This window comes from Microplitis mediator, chromosome 4, assembly GCF_029852145.1.
Source record: "Microplitis mediator isolate UGA2020A chromosome 4, iyMicMedi2.1, whole genome shotgun sequence".
Taxonomy (NCBI): domain Eukaryota; kingdom Metazoa; phylum Arthropoda; class Insecta; order Hymenoptera; family Braconidae; genus Microplitis; species Microplitis mediator.
The window spans coordinates 1523744-1539924 of record NC_079972.1 but is presented as its reverse complement, the minus strand read 5'-3'; the positions used below and the strand labels follow the sequence as shown (position 1 = coordinate 1539924).

At 27.3% G+C, this 16181-nt stretch overlaps 2 protein-coding genes across 3 annotated transcripts in view; one reads left to right on the top strand and one right to left on the bottom strand.

Moving 5' to 3' along the window:
- The window catches only part of LOC130666421 (vacuolar protein sorting-associated protein 18 homolog), a 40915-nt gene extending 33247 nt beyond the window's left edge, over positions 1–7668 (top strand). For both annotated transcript variants that reach the window (XM_057467401.1, XM_057467400.1), the window contains 2 exons: positions 7120–7431; positions 7522–7668. In XM_057467401.1, coding sequence (XP_057323384.1) covers positions 7120–7431; positions 7522–7585 — 376 coding nt within the window. In that variant the 3' untranslated portion in view covers positions 7586–7668. The remainder of the gene's footprint in view (positions 1–7119; positions 7432–7521) is intronic.
- Positions 7669–7695: 27 nt separating this feature from the next.
- On the bottom strand, positions 7696–14922 carry LOC130666422 (DNA-3-methyladenine glycosylase-like). Its single transcript, XM_057467402.1, has 4 exons — positions 14621–14922; positions 14346–14552; positions 9570–9779; positions 7696–8096 (listed from the first exon to the last, which is right to left on the bottom strand). Exons 1-4 carry the CDS (start codon positions 14664–14666, stop codon positions 7696–7698), a joined length of 864 nt encoding a protein of 287 aa, XP_057323385.1. The 5' UTR covers positions 14667–14922.
- Between the last annotated feature and the right edge of the window lie 1259 nt (positions 14923–16181).

Below are 16181 nucleotides of genomic sequence, written 5' to 3'. Positions count from 1 at the left end.
AGTTACAGCCATGTGAAGAGCAGCCGCTTATCGGTTTTCAAAAAAACGTTTTTCAAAATTGCTGCAGATAACTCGAAGGCAATTCATCCGATTGATTTGATTCGAATTGTAGCTTCTTTTATATATATTTCTTCGTAACATGAATCTCCAGTTTTTCGATCGAATCAAAAATGTAATTTTCGCAGGCCAAAAATCATTGAATTTTCGTGCGAAAGTTGAACCTTTTTTTAAAAACTCAACTATTTTGTTAAATTTCAATTTTTTTCTTAGCCCGCGGGTTTTTTGTTTTTTATTTCATGCCCTGCAAAGGTCATCACTGCAATAGTGAGGCGACTTTTTTTTTTTTGAGCCTTGGGAAATTGTGAATAACTCGCTGAATTTTGAATTTTTTGGTTCAAAAATTTTGTCTTGTATTCATTGTATATTAGAGTGCTCCGTTTGAAACGAAAATTTTTTTTTACTCCCTATTGAAAATCTTGTTCTAAATGTTAAAATAAAAATTTAGTCCAATTTTGAGCTCTTAATATTAATATTAACCACTGGAACAACGCCGTCGAAGTTTTTCCATGCCAAAAGCACGTAAATTTAGTTTGTTTCCTTTTAAATGAATAAAACTCAGCCCCACATTTATGTATCGTATCGGTCCAAAGTTTCTCTAAAAGAGAATTGTATGTTCTTCAAAAAAGCCAATATCTGCTTAGCTCTGAGTTTAACTCTAGCTCACCTGTGAGTCTTTAATGTCAAATTTTGTATCGAAAAAAAGTATGTGACCTTTTTTGTAGGAAATTTGGTTTTCTATAAAAAAGGTCCAATGACTTATATCTGTAAAACTATTATTTTAAAAAATATATGAACTTAAAGTTATTAAAATTTTAAATTTTAGCAAAATTTCGAGATTAATTGTTTTATAATTAAATAATATTCATATTTTTAGCAGATTTTTGTCTTATTTTATCCATTACTTACCAAAAACAAAGAAATCAAAATTTGTAAGACATTCAAAATCAAGTATTTACAATCTATTTTTGGAATGAATTCGAAATTAAATGGGTTTTTAAACTAATTTGGATGAATATATCATGATATTTTTTATATTTTATATATTTATGTATTAATCGTTATCTTACATAAATTGATGATCGTATTTTAATTATTAAATCATAATAATCATCAATTGAAATAAAAATGATAGCTCACTTACATACATTTTTGGCAGTCTGATGATTTTACATAATAAAATATGCTTTTTATGTCAGTCTTTTAATTATTAAGCAGCGCTTATTATTCAGCTGTAGCGATAGTTTAAAAACTGATAAAATTATTTTTTTTTTAAATTGATGAAATTATGATCTATGAGTATAATAGATACGAAACATTTTTTTTTTAAAATCAAATTTTTTTATGCGCCCTTATGGCTCCCGGTACCAACCTGGAGAGCCATAAGGGCGTATTAAAAAAATTTAGTTTCCGTAACTAATGTGATTGTGACCATCAAGTATAAGAATGATAAAAAACGTTTGAAACTCGAAGAAAAATTTAATTCGTTAGTTGAAAAAAAATTTTTTTTTTAGTATTGTACTTTTAGAACATAATTACATCGATTCCCGAAAAATAAACTTTTTTATACGTCCCTATGGCTCCCGGTACCGACGCCGAGAGCCATAAAGGCGTATAAAAAAAATTTGATTTTTGGAAAAATTTTTTTTTCGTCTCTATTATACTTATTAGACTGGGCCAAAAAAATCGACTATTTTTTTTTTTTAACGATACTGTGGAAATATTATTTGGGATGACAAAAAAAAATTATTGTGAAAATTTGAGCCCTTAATTTTGATATTAAGAGGTATCATCGCAATTTTCGATTTTATTTAAATGAGCGGGTTTTTGTCTCATAACTCTCAAACCATCGAGATAAACGAAATCGACTCAGATACATTTTTTGAAGGAAATTTAATGCTCTACAAAAAAGATGTGATTGAAATTTTTCGTCAGATGAACCGTTTCCTTATAATCATGCTTTGAACATTGGTATGATTTTAAAATTTGATTGTTCAACTTTAGAATTTTGTAATTGATGTAAAAATAAGTTTCTGGGAAAAGACAATGAATATTCTTGAAGGAAATTGAATGCTCTACAAAAAAAGTCTCTTAACAATTTTCGCTAAATTCACTCCTTCAAAAGTTATTCAAGGTTGAAGTTATATAAAACGACTTCAATAATCTTGAATAACTTTTAAAGGAGTGAATTTAGCGAAAATTGTTAAGAGACTTTTTTTTTAGAGCATTCAATTTCCTTCAAGAATATTCATTGTTTTTTCCCAGAAACTTATTTTTACATGAATTACAAAATTCCAAAGTTGAACAATCAAATTTCAAAATCATACCAACGTTCAAAGCATGATTATAAGGAAACGGTTCATCTGACGAAAAATTTCAATTCCATCTTTTTTGTAGAGCATTAAATTTCCTTCAAAAAATGTATCTGAGTCGATTTCGTTTATCTCGATGGATTGAGAGTTATGAGACAAAAACCCGCTCATTTAAAAAAAATCGAAAATTGCGATGATACACCTCTTAATATCAAAATTAAGGGCTCAAATTTTCGCAATATTGCACGACTCATAATGCGAAGCATTAGGGAGTGCTTTACGATCAAAAATTTTTATTCGCCTCCTTTCTACAACTATTTCTGTTATTATCGTCTTATTAGTGAACAGAAACATCTCACATGATGCACCAATTTACAGACAATGTAATAAAGATTATTTCTGCGATTTTCAAAAACAAATTCAGTGCAATAGAAACGAGAAAATCATTAAAATAAACTAAAATATTTTCCCGTCAAGCAGTAAAAAAATTTTGTAGCTTGAAAACACAATATCTCGAAAAAGAATCCATAATTTAACTCCATTTTTTTTTTAAATGACTCGTTTTGCCCTAGAAGGATTTGCTTTCGAAAATGGCTATCTAACTTTGTGTTATGCAATTGTAATTAATAAAAAATTAAATCGCATTTTCTTTAATTTTAGCCTAAAAAATATGTGTGGACATTCGTCTTAACAAGTGCGCATGCGTGGTATTTTTTAGTAGATTTCATAGAAATCTAACTATTGTATTTGTCCTCATAACGGAATTTTCGAAAAATTTTGCTATATCTCAACTCAGCTCGACGAACTGAGTCAGAAAATACATTTGGTTCAAAAGTTTATATATGTATTTATATATATATATATATATATATATAATATAACGCGCCGTTCTCCAACGATAGCGTCCACAATTCTACACCGATCTTAATGAAACTCAGTATACTTATTCTATAGACTATTACCTTGGATGAGTTCGAAGATGAGCCAATTCGGCCAATAAGTTTAGAAGTTATGGTTAATTAAAATTTTGTAAAATTTTCAAAAAAAAATTTGTTTGCCGCTTTAACTGGATGTAACTTCTAAACGGAAAGAGATAGTTTATTTTCGTTTGTCCTATCTGAAAGCTCGATCGATTGCCTTCAATTTTCACTATGCACCTTATTGATTTGTTCACTTTTTCTAATAGATAAATGATTTTGAAAATTTACAAAATATTATAAAAACTAATTTTATGCAGGTTGTCACTTCGATTATTGCCACAATTTTAAACCGATCGCTTTAAAACTAAGTATACGTATTTTTTGGGTGATTACCTTGATCGAGTTCGAAAAATGAGCTCGATCGGTCAATTAGTTTAGAAGTTATAGCATTCCAAAATTTTCAAAATGTCAAAAATTCATATTTTTACTTATTCTTTCTTAGATATTTTTTGAATGCTATAACTTATCGACTCTCTATAAAATTCATCTAAAAGCTCTTCAAATAAGCTTTAATTTTCATGCCTACATATATGCCTAGACCACTGAAATTACTTATTTTACCATTCATTCAATGAAATTTTTAGTAGATTTCATAGAAATCTAACTATTGTATTTGTCCTCATAACGGAATTTTCGAAAAATTTTGCTATATCTCAACTCAGCTCGACGAACTGAGTCAGAAAATACATTTGGTTCAAAAGTTTATATATGTATTTATATATATATATATATATATATATAATATAACGCGCCGTTCTCCAACGATAGCGTCCACAATTCTACACCGATCTTAATGAAACTCAGTATACTTATTCTATAGACTATTACCTTGGATGAGTTCGAAGATGAGCCAATTCGGCCAATAAGTTTAGAAGTTATGGTTAATTAAAATTTTGTAAAATTTTCAAAAAAAAATTTGTTTGCCGCTTTAACTGGATGTAACTTCTAAACGGAAAGAGATAGTTTATTTTCGTTTGTCCTATCTGAAAGCTCGATCGATTGCCTTCAATTTTCACTATGCACCTTATTGATTTGTTCACTTTTTCTAATAGATAAATGATTTTGAAAATTTACAAAATATTATAAAAACTAATTTTATGCAGGTTGTCACTTCGATTATTGCCACAATTTTAAACCGATCGCTTTAAAACTAAGTATACGTATTTTTTGGGTGATTACCTTGATCGAGTTCGAAAAATGAGCTCGATCGGTCAATTAGTTTAGAAGTTATAGCATTCCAAAATTTTCAAAATGTCAAAAATTCATATTTTTACTTATTCTTTCTTAGATATTTTTTGAATGCTATAACTTATCGACTCTCTATAAAATTCATCTAAAAGCTCTTCAAATAAGCTTTAATTTTCATGCCTACATATATGCCTAGACCACTGAAATTACTTATTTTACCATTCATTCAATGAAATTTTTAGTAGATTTCATAGAAATCTAACTATTGTATTTGTCCTCATAACGGAATTTTCGAAAAATTTTGCTATATCTCAACTCAGCTCGACGAACTGAGTCAGAAAATACATTTGGTTCAAAAGTTTATATATGTATTTATATATATATATATATATATATATAATATAACGCGCCGTTCTCCAACGATAGCGTCCACAATTCTACACCGATCTTAATGAAACTCAGTATACTTATTCTATAGACTATTACCTTGGATGAGTTCGAAGATGAGCCAATTCGGCCAATAAGTTTAGAAGTTATGGTTAATTAAAATTTTGTAAAATTTTCAAAAAAAAATTTGTTTGCCGCTTTAACTGGATGTAACTTCTAAACGGAAAGAGATAGTTTATTTTCGTTTGTCCTATCTGAAAGCTCGATCGATTGCCTTCAATTTTCACTATGCACCTTATTGATTTGTTCACTTTTTCTAATAGATAAATGATTTTGAAAATTTACAAAATATTATAAAAACTAATTTTATGCAGGTTGTCACTTCGATTATTGCCACAATTTTAAACCGATCGCTTTAAAACTAAGTATACGTATTTTTTGGGTGATTACCTTGATCGAGTTCGAAAAATGAGCTCGATCGGTCAATTAGTTTAGAAGTTATAGCATTCCAAAATTTTCAAAATGTCAAAAATTCATATTTTTACTTATTCTTTCTTAGATATTTTTTGAATGCTATAACTTATCGACTCTCTATAAAATTCATCTAAAAGCTCTTCAAATAAGCTTTAATTTTCATGCCTACATATATGCCTAGACCACTGAAATTACTTATTTTACCATTCATTCAATGAAATTTTGCTATTGCATTAGTTCTCCTACTTCTTAGTACATTCATGGAACTACTTAAATTCATATTATCGCAGTGTGACACTTATAAAATCTAAACATCTCAATTCAGTGGGTATATACAATTTGGTTTTATCGACAGTGTATAAATGATATGATATATCAATCACAAGATTTACATTAGTTATGATGATAATATTCACTATATCTACTCGTCGTTTGATATTCTAATAGGCTTTTTATTTCAAATATTAGTGCTAATTTTAAGTATGACACTTTGATGTATCACAATCAATTTTTAATCTTATAATATTTTATCAGTAGATTTTATTAAAAGCAAATTATCGCCTTTGTCCTTATGGTAGAATTCTCGAGCATTAAAACCATAATCTATCATTTTTCGAATAGGGTCCGGAATACCATTGGTCCGATAGTTTGAATATTTGCATACGGATCTTTAAATAACGTTAAATCAAAACATGTAGTGCATTATCATCAAAAATTCTTCTGAAGCTCATTTAGTTAGCATCAATTTTTGGCATTATACTTATAATTTTTTGATTTTTTTTGTTTTATCATCTCGAGAATTTTTAAGAAAATGTAGAAAAAAATTTCATTTTATCATTAGCTTTCATTTGAACAGTGAAAAAAATTAAACAATGAGAAATCTACTTCCATTTCGTCTGCCGAATGGCCTTTTTTTTTTTCTAATACTATCACCCAGTGTGCCTGCGCCATACTTTTAACCGATTCATTTGGCGCGGGTATTTCGAAAATAAAAATATGAAAAATTGAGATTAGACGAATAAATAAATAAATAAAAATAATAAATAAACAAGTGAAAAATAAAAATAGAAAAAAAAAGTAAAATTTTTCACAGATCGTACGGCGAAAAATTTCGGAATTTTTTACGTTTGAAATTTATTATTTTTTTTTTTTTTATTTTAAATAAAATTATTTTTTTTATCATTTTTATATAAATAAATAACATTTGTACTTCAAATTTTATTTATTTTTATTTTTTTTATTTTGCCTGCGACATTACCCTTTCGGAATATTTTAATGTTTACGATCAAATAAGCATTATGAGTCGTGCACTTTTGGATTTTCCAAACTTTTTTTTTTTGTCATCCCAAATAATATTTACAGTATTGTTAAAAAAAAAAAATAGTCGATTTTTTTGGCCCAGTCTAATACTTATAGAATATAATTACGTCAATTTTCAGAAAAAAAAAATTTTTTTATACGATCTTATGGCATCTGTAACGCGATATATCCTTTAAACATTAGAACATTCCATGCAGTAATTTAAAAAAAAAAATCCTAAATGTTTTCAACTCAGATACAATTTTTTTTACTGTGTAAATTATCTTATTTTATGTTAAAAAATTTGTTAATTACTTAAAAATTACGTTGCTTTGGGTAATTAAAGTACATAAAATGTTATGCTGATTATAATTAATAGATTAAAAAGTTAAAATGAAAGTAATAATTTTGTATTTTTGCAGATGTACTTTTGTACATGTTAGAGATACATGTAATTCATGTCAAGTTCAATTGTTATTGAGACCTTTTTACGTTTTTCCCTGCGGTCATAGGTTTCACAATGACTGTTTAATTTCTGTTTTAACGCCATTGTTAACAATTGACCAACAAATAAAATTGACAGATCTCCAACGCCAATTAACGACATTATCCAAAAAACCTGAAGACACGACATCCATTGGATCCGTGTCTTTATCAACGAGAGATCAAGTAAAAGCTGATTTAGATGATCTCGTTGCTTCAGAATGTTTGTACTGTGGAGATTATATGATCGAGTATGTTTTAATAACTATAATTTTATACAACTTCAAGTAACGAAAAAGAATTAAAAAAAAATAAATAAATAAATGATTTTTAAATTACAGATCGATTGACAAGCCTTTTATTGAAGAAGAAAACTATGAAAGAGTTATGGCTGAGTGGGCATAAATATTTATAAGTAATAATACATTCTATTTTTTTTTTTTTTTTTGTACAAAAATACTGTAAGTAAATAAATATTTATAATCCATTAAATTTATTTAAACAGACGTGTATTTTTAATTATCCTTGACAAAATCTTGTTCAGCTTTTTTGTCCCGTTTGCTCACTGAATTATTATTGTAAATATAATAACGCAATGGTTTACTTGCCCATTCTGGCCCAGCACTGTCTATACCAATTCTCGGACATTTAATTATTTTAATTGTTTCGTCTGGTGGATTGTAATCAGGCTCAATCCACATATTTTTCCAGGTACATAATGAATATTTACAACAATCTTTATCAATTTCAAATGCCATACATATCTTGGAAGGACCGTTGCATAACTCGTGTGCTTTTAATATTTTTCTAGTTTTTTCGGAATTTTTTTTTTTCGATTTTAATTTACGATTATACAACATTTCCTCAATACCTTCGACTGGCTCTAAAGCTCTTAAAAGAACTGCAGCTCCTTCACCTGAACAATTAATCTTTATTAGTTTTAAAGTAAAATAACCCTCGCGGTTTTGGAAATACCGAAATAATACCGGAATTATACGGTATAAATACTGCATAAATATGGTATTACTCAAGTTATTTTGGCCAGTTTTTTTGTCGCATTACTACCAAAAATTTACGAAAAAAATTCAGAATATTTACGGTAATAAAACAGAAAAAATACGGTATTTTAACAGCATTAAAACCGTAATTATACAGCATATTTTCGGCATTTTTGCAGCATTAAACCGTTCTACCCGGAACAAAAATTATATATAATTATATAAAATATTATTTAATTATATATAACATTATAAAGTTATAGGTACAATAACTGTCATGGAAAAAAAAAAAAAAAAACCCGCCAACTCGTGGGCTCGATCCCGAGTCCTAATGATTCAAAGCCTGATCTGTTAACCATTATGCCAAATCGCTTATTCGAAAGTTGATACTAATTGTATTTATATTTATACAAACAAACTTAAGAAAATTGAAAACCTCAATTTTCCCGGATTCTTATTTTCACTTACATTCTTTTGTTTCAATAAGAAATGTGTGAACTAATAGAATAAAATATAAAATTTTACACTTTGCACATTTTCGATGATTTTAACCGCAGAAGCAAATATAAAATAAAACCAAATTTTTTACAATTTTTCATTATATCAGGATAAATCTGGCAAAATCGCAGGATATCGACGGTATGATTACCGAAAAAATACGATTTTATTATTATAAAATTATCGCATTATTGCGGTATTTGTATAGCATTTTTTCGGTAAAAGTTCGGCATTTTTATAGTTTTTTTACGGCATTTTTTTGGTAAAAGTTCGGCATTTTTATAGCAATTTTACTATAATAATCTGGTAACTCTACAGTATAAGTACAGGAAAAAAACTGGCCAATATAACCATATTATTACCAAATTATTACGGTAAATTTACGGCATGTGTATAAATGCCGAAAATTTACGGCATTTTTACGGCATTCGCAAAACCGCGAGGGAGGGCATTTCAAAAGTATTCAAAAGCATTAAAAAGTGTTTAAATTTTTTTTTCTAATCGTTTTAAATCGTTTCTTTTAATAAGGGATCTCTTCATCAATAAAATTATTATTATTATTATTATTATTATTATTATTGTAATGAATACCGTTATCATTATAATTTTTCATAATATAATAATTATTTATGTAAAAAGATAAGTATTTATTTTAGTACCAGAAAAATCGGGACAGAGGCTTACAATGGGTTAGTCAACTGTATGATAGTTTAAATTTAAATTTTAAATAGATAATTTTTTTAATTTGTGATACTATAGATAATAATTTTGAAGATATCGATTTAGAAGTATGTAAATTATCGTAAAACATTTGAGTAGATTTATTTAAAAACATACTCAAGGACTAGCAAATAAAAATGTAATTTATTTAAAAAAAAAAAAAAAGAACGTACCTTGACTTGATATATTGAAACAGTGATACATCCCATATGTGAAATAAACGTAAATTGTTCCTGGTGGCATATACATCGGTATATTTCGAGGCGTTACTTTATTTTGATAGGTTTGAGAAGCTTTATCAATTCCTCCAAGATAAGATTCTGTTTCTACTATTCTTCCTTTCAATATTATACCATTTTCTAATCGACGTACAAGTATTTTTCCTTGGAATATTTACATGCATAAAAATTATTTACTGTGATTAGTATAATAACGTATAATAACTCATATAACAATTCATAGCAGTAATCACCCAAACCTGGAGACAAATACACTAGTTGTCTACATCTTTACATAACTATGGATCTTACTACAGACACGTACAAAGTTTTTAATTGCAAGTCTTGTACAATTAAAAAAAAAAAAGGCCATTCGGCAGCCGAAATGGAAGTATATTTCTCATTATATAATTTTTTTCACCTTTCAAATAAAAGGTAATAACGAAATAAAATTTTTTTTGATATTTTTTTCAAAATTCTCAAGATGATAAAACAAAAAAAATCAAAAAATTATAAGTATAATGCCAAAACATGAAACTAACTAAATGAACTTCAGAAGAATTTTTTATGATAATGCACTATATAGTTTGATTTGACGCTCTTTAAAGATACCTATAAATATATTGAAACTATCGGACCAATGGTATCGGATCCTATTCAAAGAATTCTGATGGATTATGGTTTCATTCCTTGAAAATTCTACCATAAGGACAAAGACAATAATTTGCTTTCAATAAAATCCACTAATAAAATAATTTAAGATTGAAATTTGATTGTAATGTATCAGAGTGTCATACTTGAAATTAGTACTAAAATTTACTTAAAAAAATTTACTAAGAAGTAGGAGAACTAATGCAATAGCAAAATTTCATTAAATGAATGGTAAAATAAGTAATTTTATTGGTCTAGGCACATATATAGGCATGAAAATTAAAGCTTATTTGAAGAGCTTTCAGATGAATTTGATATAAAGTCGATAAGTTATCACACTCAAAAGATATTGAAGAAAGAATAAGTAAAAATATGAATTTTGGACATTTTGAGAATTTAGAAATGCTATAACTTCTAAACTAATCGACCGATTGAGCTCATTTTCAAACTCGAACAAAGTAGTCACCCTAAAAATACGTATCAAACAAATTTAAGGCTTCATTATTAAAAACGTCAATACTACGAGAAAATTTGTTCTACATGTAGTGCAATGAAATCACCAACAATATCCACGTTGTTACAAATAATATTTTGTTATCGATCACAATAAAAGAAAAGTATTTGGAAAATCCAAATAAAGCCTTAAATTTGTATGATTCTGTTTACTCTAGACTTTGATAGCCTGTTAGTATACGAAATATCAAGTTTACAAATTCGACTCCCAGGACTTTTTTTAAATAAATTTAATGCCATATAAGAATATTCTAGAGCCGAATTTTTATCTCACACAGTTCAAAAGTTATAATATTTTAAATCAAAAATAATTTTTTTGCATGTTATTTAAATGGGAAATTTAAAATGGCTACTGACACCTTTTAAAATTGAGCTAAAAATTTTGCCCAATGGGAGAATTTTTTTCTCGATATATGGGTCCTTTTTAAGACGTAAATTCGATAGGTTGGTTTTTTTGGCTCACCCTAATGTACAAGTCCTGCAACAATCTTGTCTTAGAATCTTGAATTAATATCTTATGACAGATTGATAGGTATATTAGGGTGGCCCAAAAAAACCGACAATTTTTTTTTTCGAGTCTCTTATGAAAATTTGTTGGTTCAAGACGTTTTAAGGAGCCCCTCCAAAAATCAGCTCGATAAAAAATTTTCAAGAGGTCGCTCACGAATTTTGAAAATATCAAAAATGATCGAAATTCGGATTTTTTTGTTCTAAATTTCTTCTTTCTCGTGGCAGCTATAGTTTATATTTATAAAATCATGACTACGCTGAAAATTTCAGCCCATAATTCAAATATTTTAACGGCGCTCAAGAATTTTGAATATTAACTGATAATATGTAACTAATACTTTGAATTAGTTTTTGTATTTTTTTATAACTCAATTATTGTCATTTCACTTAAATATAACTTTTGCATGACCGAAAATATACAGTCTTAAACAATAAAATTGGGTAAGTTTTGAATAAGCAAAAAAACCTAAAAATTGAATTAAAAAATAAAAAAGTATGTAAATAATTTATTATTTCTATTTCTCGGGTTGTATTTTTATTCAGTGTTACCAGATGAACTCATCTACTTTCCCCTAAACGCCCGCGTAAAATCCCCTAGATTGAAATAAAATCCCCTAAATTAAAAGACTGAAATTATCAGACGTCTGATGACTTTTCGAATTAGTTTTTTTTAATAAATAAATTATATAAATATAATTTAAAAATTTGCACGTGAAAAAATTAAAAAAACTTGAAGAACTTTTTGGGATAATTTTTTTTTATAAAAATTTATCTCTTAGAAACTTAAAAAATTTATAAAATGTCTGCTGACTTTAATATCATTAAATCAAAGATCTTATAATTAATATTGTAAAGCTTGTTGAAGAATCAATGTACTATATATTGTGTTTAGTATAAAATGTGTTTAATTATGATTAAAAATACATTAAAGTCTTATTGTTTTATTAGTTCAAAATTTTTTTCCGAAAAAAATAAACCATTTTTAGTACAGGTGATAATACAGTATGAAAAACATATTTTTATACGAAACTTAGTATAAATAATAAGTTATATTATATTTTATAAATTATTTAATAGTTAAAATCTTTTAAAATTTTTCAATTATTGTTTAAAACTCTAATAAATTATTTAATTTAAACGAGGACGCTGTTTAACATGTGGACAACGATTATTTGCCATTTTCCTTTTTTTTTTAAGAAAATATGTTTTTTTATCTATAATGAAGCATGTTTGTAATTCTCATTGATAATTTATTAAAAAAATTTTAAAAATTTCTGTTCTGAACTGAAATCGTCCTTCGTTCATTTTTTTCAATTTATATTTAAAGAAGTTTGTAATCCCCTGATCAAATCCCCTAAAAAAATGTTTCCCCTAGATTTCCCACCAAGCCGTCTAAAATCCACTAAATTTAGGGAAAAATCCCCCAACCTGGCAACACTGTTTTTATTCATTATGATACAAATTGATGGTGAAAAAATTGAGAAGCTTTATTATTAATATTCAAGGGTCGCTCGAAAACATCCAAGAGACAGTATTCGAAAACATTCCAAATTCTTGAGCGACGTTTCAATATTTTAATTTTGGGCTGAAATTTTCAGCGTAGTCATGATTTCATAAATATAAACTATAGCTGCCACGAGAAAGAAGAAATTTAGAACAAAAAAATCCGAATTTCGATCATTTTTGATATTTTCAAAATTCGTGAGCGACCTCTTGAAAATTTTTTATCGAGCTGATTTTTGGAGAGGCTTCTTAAAACATCTTGAATCAACAAATTTTCATAAGAGACTCGAAAAAAAAAATAGTCGGTTTTTTTGGGCCACCCTAAGGTATATAAAGACGTACACACCTAGGGGTGTTTCAACAGATACTTTCATAAAAATAGGACAAGACTACAACAAAATTGTCTTGTGTACGTCGTTTTGGGCAAATTCATGTAGTATCTATCAAAAGATTCTTGTAATCAGTACCTTGACCAGCAACTTGTGATATAAATTGTTATATGGGAATATTAGGGTGATCCAAAAAATAACAAACTTTTTTTTTTTCTTCCAAACAGGTTTAAAAGTTTCATTTAGATAAAAAAAGACGCCTGTAAAAATTAGAGCTCTTAATATTAACATTAAGAGGTTCCTCATCGCACTTGTCTATTTCCCATAAGAATAACATGGGAAAAATTTTTTTTACGTCTTCTGATTTTTATAAGTAGCTAAGGATGCGTCATAGGAATAATTGGCAGGCATATTTTTGTAGGGAATTGAATGCTCTACAAAAAAAGATTATTATCATTTTTCGAGGAATCTATTTGTTCAAAAGTTATTTGAGGTTGAAGTCGAATTCATATTAAATTTTGAGATTTTCTACTTTTCCGGCGAAACTATCAGACTTATTATAAAATATCATCAGACTTTTTTTGTAGACAATTTTATTCCCTAAAAGTTATTTCTAATAAAGTTTTTTCGAATTCCGCATTGTTTTCTAGTTATTTTTATTTTAATGTCATGCTCATAAAAAAATAGTCTTCTGATCGATTTTAAGAGCTTGACATTAAAATAAAAATAACTAGAAAACAATGCGGAATTCGAAAAAACTTTATTAGAAATAACTTTTAGGGAATAAAATTGTCTACAAACAAGGTCTGATGATATTTTGTAATAAGTCCGATAGTTTCGCCGGAAAAGTAGAAAATCTCAAAATTTAATATGAATTCGACTTCAACCTCAAATAACTTTTGAACAAATAGATTCCTCGAAAAATGATAAGAATCTTTTTTTGTAGAGCATTCAATTCCCTACAAAAATATGCCTGCCAATTATTCCTATGACGCATCGTTAGCTACTTATAAAAATCAGAAGACGTAAAAAAAATTTTTCCCATATTATTCTTATGGGAAATAGAAAAGTGCGATGAGGAACCTCTTAATGTTAATATTAAGAGTTCTAATTTTCACAGGCGTCTTTTTTTATCTAAATGAAACTTTTGAACCTGTTTGGAAGAAAAAAAAAAAAATTTGTTATTTTTTGGATCACCCTAGGGAATATAATTATAAATGTTTACCTAATAATTGCTGTGCCAATTGTTCACATGGAGTATTATAAAAATCATATGTCAATCGATTAGCTGTCAATAATTTATCTGACTCTGTTAATGGTGGATCTTCAAGTTGCTTGCAGTCTTTTAGAATTTCTGAATTCAATTGACTGCGTGATTTTTTTTTTGGTGGTTCACTTTCGTTGATTTCCACATCTTTACATTTATGTAAAACTATAAAAATTATTTTATAATATAAATATGGTAAATTTATAGGTTTTGTTATTAAAAGTTGTACTTACGATTTTTATCTAGATTTTCAAAATTCAATTCATTTGATGATGACATTTTCACAGCAGAAGACAATTTTTTTGTTGTTAATTTCAGAAATTTTTCATAATTTAAGTATAAATGTTATTATTTTTTTGCTTATTTAATTATGATTCTATTTCATTTATTGTTCAGTCTTGATACAATTCTTTGTCTCATATTACATGTATTTAAGTATACTATATAATACTAAATTATTGAAAAGACTAAAGGAATAAAAGCCGTTTTGTTTGTATTTATCGTGAAATTCAGAAAACACATGACACGTGCTACTATAGTCATATGTTATATATATGAATGTTATATTACTGAGAATTTATTCTTTTAACTGCCGACTGCCGGTAGCAACTAAAGAGAGCCGCTCTTTCAGTGGCTCAGCCTATCGGTCGACAAAAAAACACAGGTTCTATTTTATAGAAACGGATATATATAGAATTTTAAAATAAAATATCCGAAAGAAGTGACGATAAAATGTCATTAATTGGAAACTCGTGGATCCGAAGTATTCAAGATTTTGGATCTAAGGTGGCCAGTTCAGTAAATATATTATAATGTTATTTACAATCTGCCGTATAAAAAAAAATTATTGAAAAAAGGTCAAAAAAGTGTTGACTATTCTAAACTTCAAAACTTGACACAATGACGAACTTTTTTTAAACTATTTTCAAACTTCTAAAAATGCACAGTAAAAAACAATTGACCCAATACTACCCTGTTGAAACAAACTCATAGATTCTCATAAAAAAAACATATTTTTCTATGAGACTATGAGCTACAAAATTTTCTATGAGAAACGAAAAATTTGCTCCTAAAACTCTTTATGAGAATTTATGGGTTTTTATTTTGTTCATGATCTTAAGCGATATATCTTATACAATTTTTATGGGAATGAATGAGAATTTTTATGTTATGAGATACTTTAAGTTAAATCGTCAGAAATTTCTATAAGATTGAATATAGAAAATTTCATTATGAGTTTTTATAAGTATTTACTACTTTACTTTTAATGAGAGTTTATACCCGGGTCAAAAAATTAGATCCGTTTTAAAACAAATGATAAATTCAAATATTTTTCCTTTAATTCAAGTTTATAAATCGTATTTATTTTATATAAGAATTTAATCTGTTTTTGTCTGTACTATTCCTTATCCAGGCTAATATCAGACTTATTTTCGTATGATATTTAGTCTGTTTTAAATCGCGTTTAGACTAAAAACAGACTTTTTTAATATAATTATTGGTCTGTGTTCAATTGTTTTTAAGGACAAATACAGGACTTTTTATAAATATAAATAATAATAATAATAATCTAGATTTATTAATTTATTTTAATTTTCTTGGTATTTAAAACATGCTAATGCGCTTCCATAATAAGATGTCACAGAGAGAAAATGTTGGCTCGAAACCTATCAATTTTTACAATGCTGTCGACTAAACTCGAAACAGGGAGTAAAGCATCCAAAAAATTATCGTGCTCTTACAAAAAATGATTATACTGTATCACATTACTTATTACGCCCGAAAAACTTATCG

What these genes read in the sequence shown, in the direction of transcription:
- LOC130666422 (XM_057467402.1), bottom strand. Translation starts at nt 14,666, where the DNA reads ATGTCATCATCAAATGAATTGAATTTTGAAAATCTAGATAAAAATC. An exon ending in TGAAAATCTAGATAAAAATC is followed by an intron (nt 14,553 to 14,620) that starts GTAAGTACAACT and finishes TAATTTTTATAG; the next exon opens with TTTTACATAAATGTAAAGAT. An exon ending in TTTCAATATATCAAGTCAAG is followed by an intron (nt 8,097 to 9,569) that starts GTACGTTCTTTT and finishes TTAATTGTTCAG; the next exon opens with GTGAAGGAGCTGCAGTTCTT.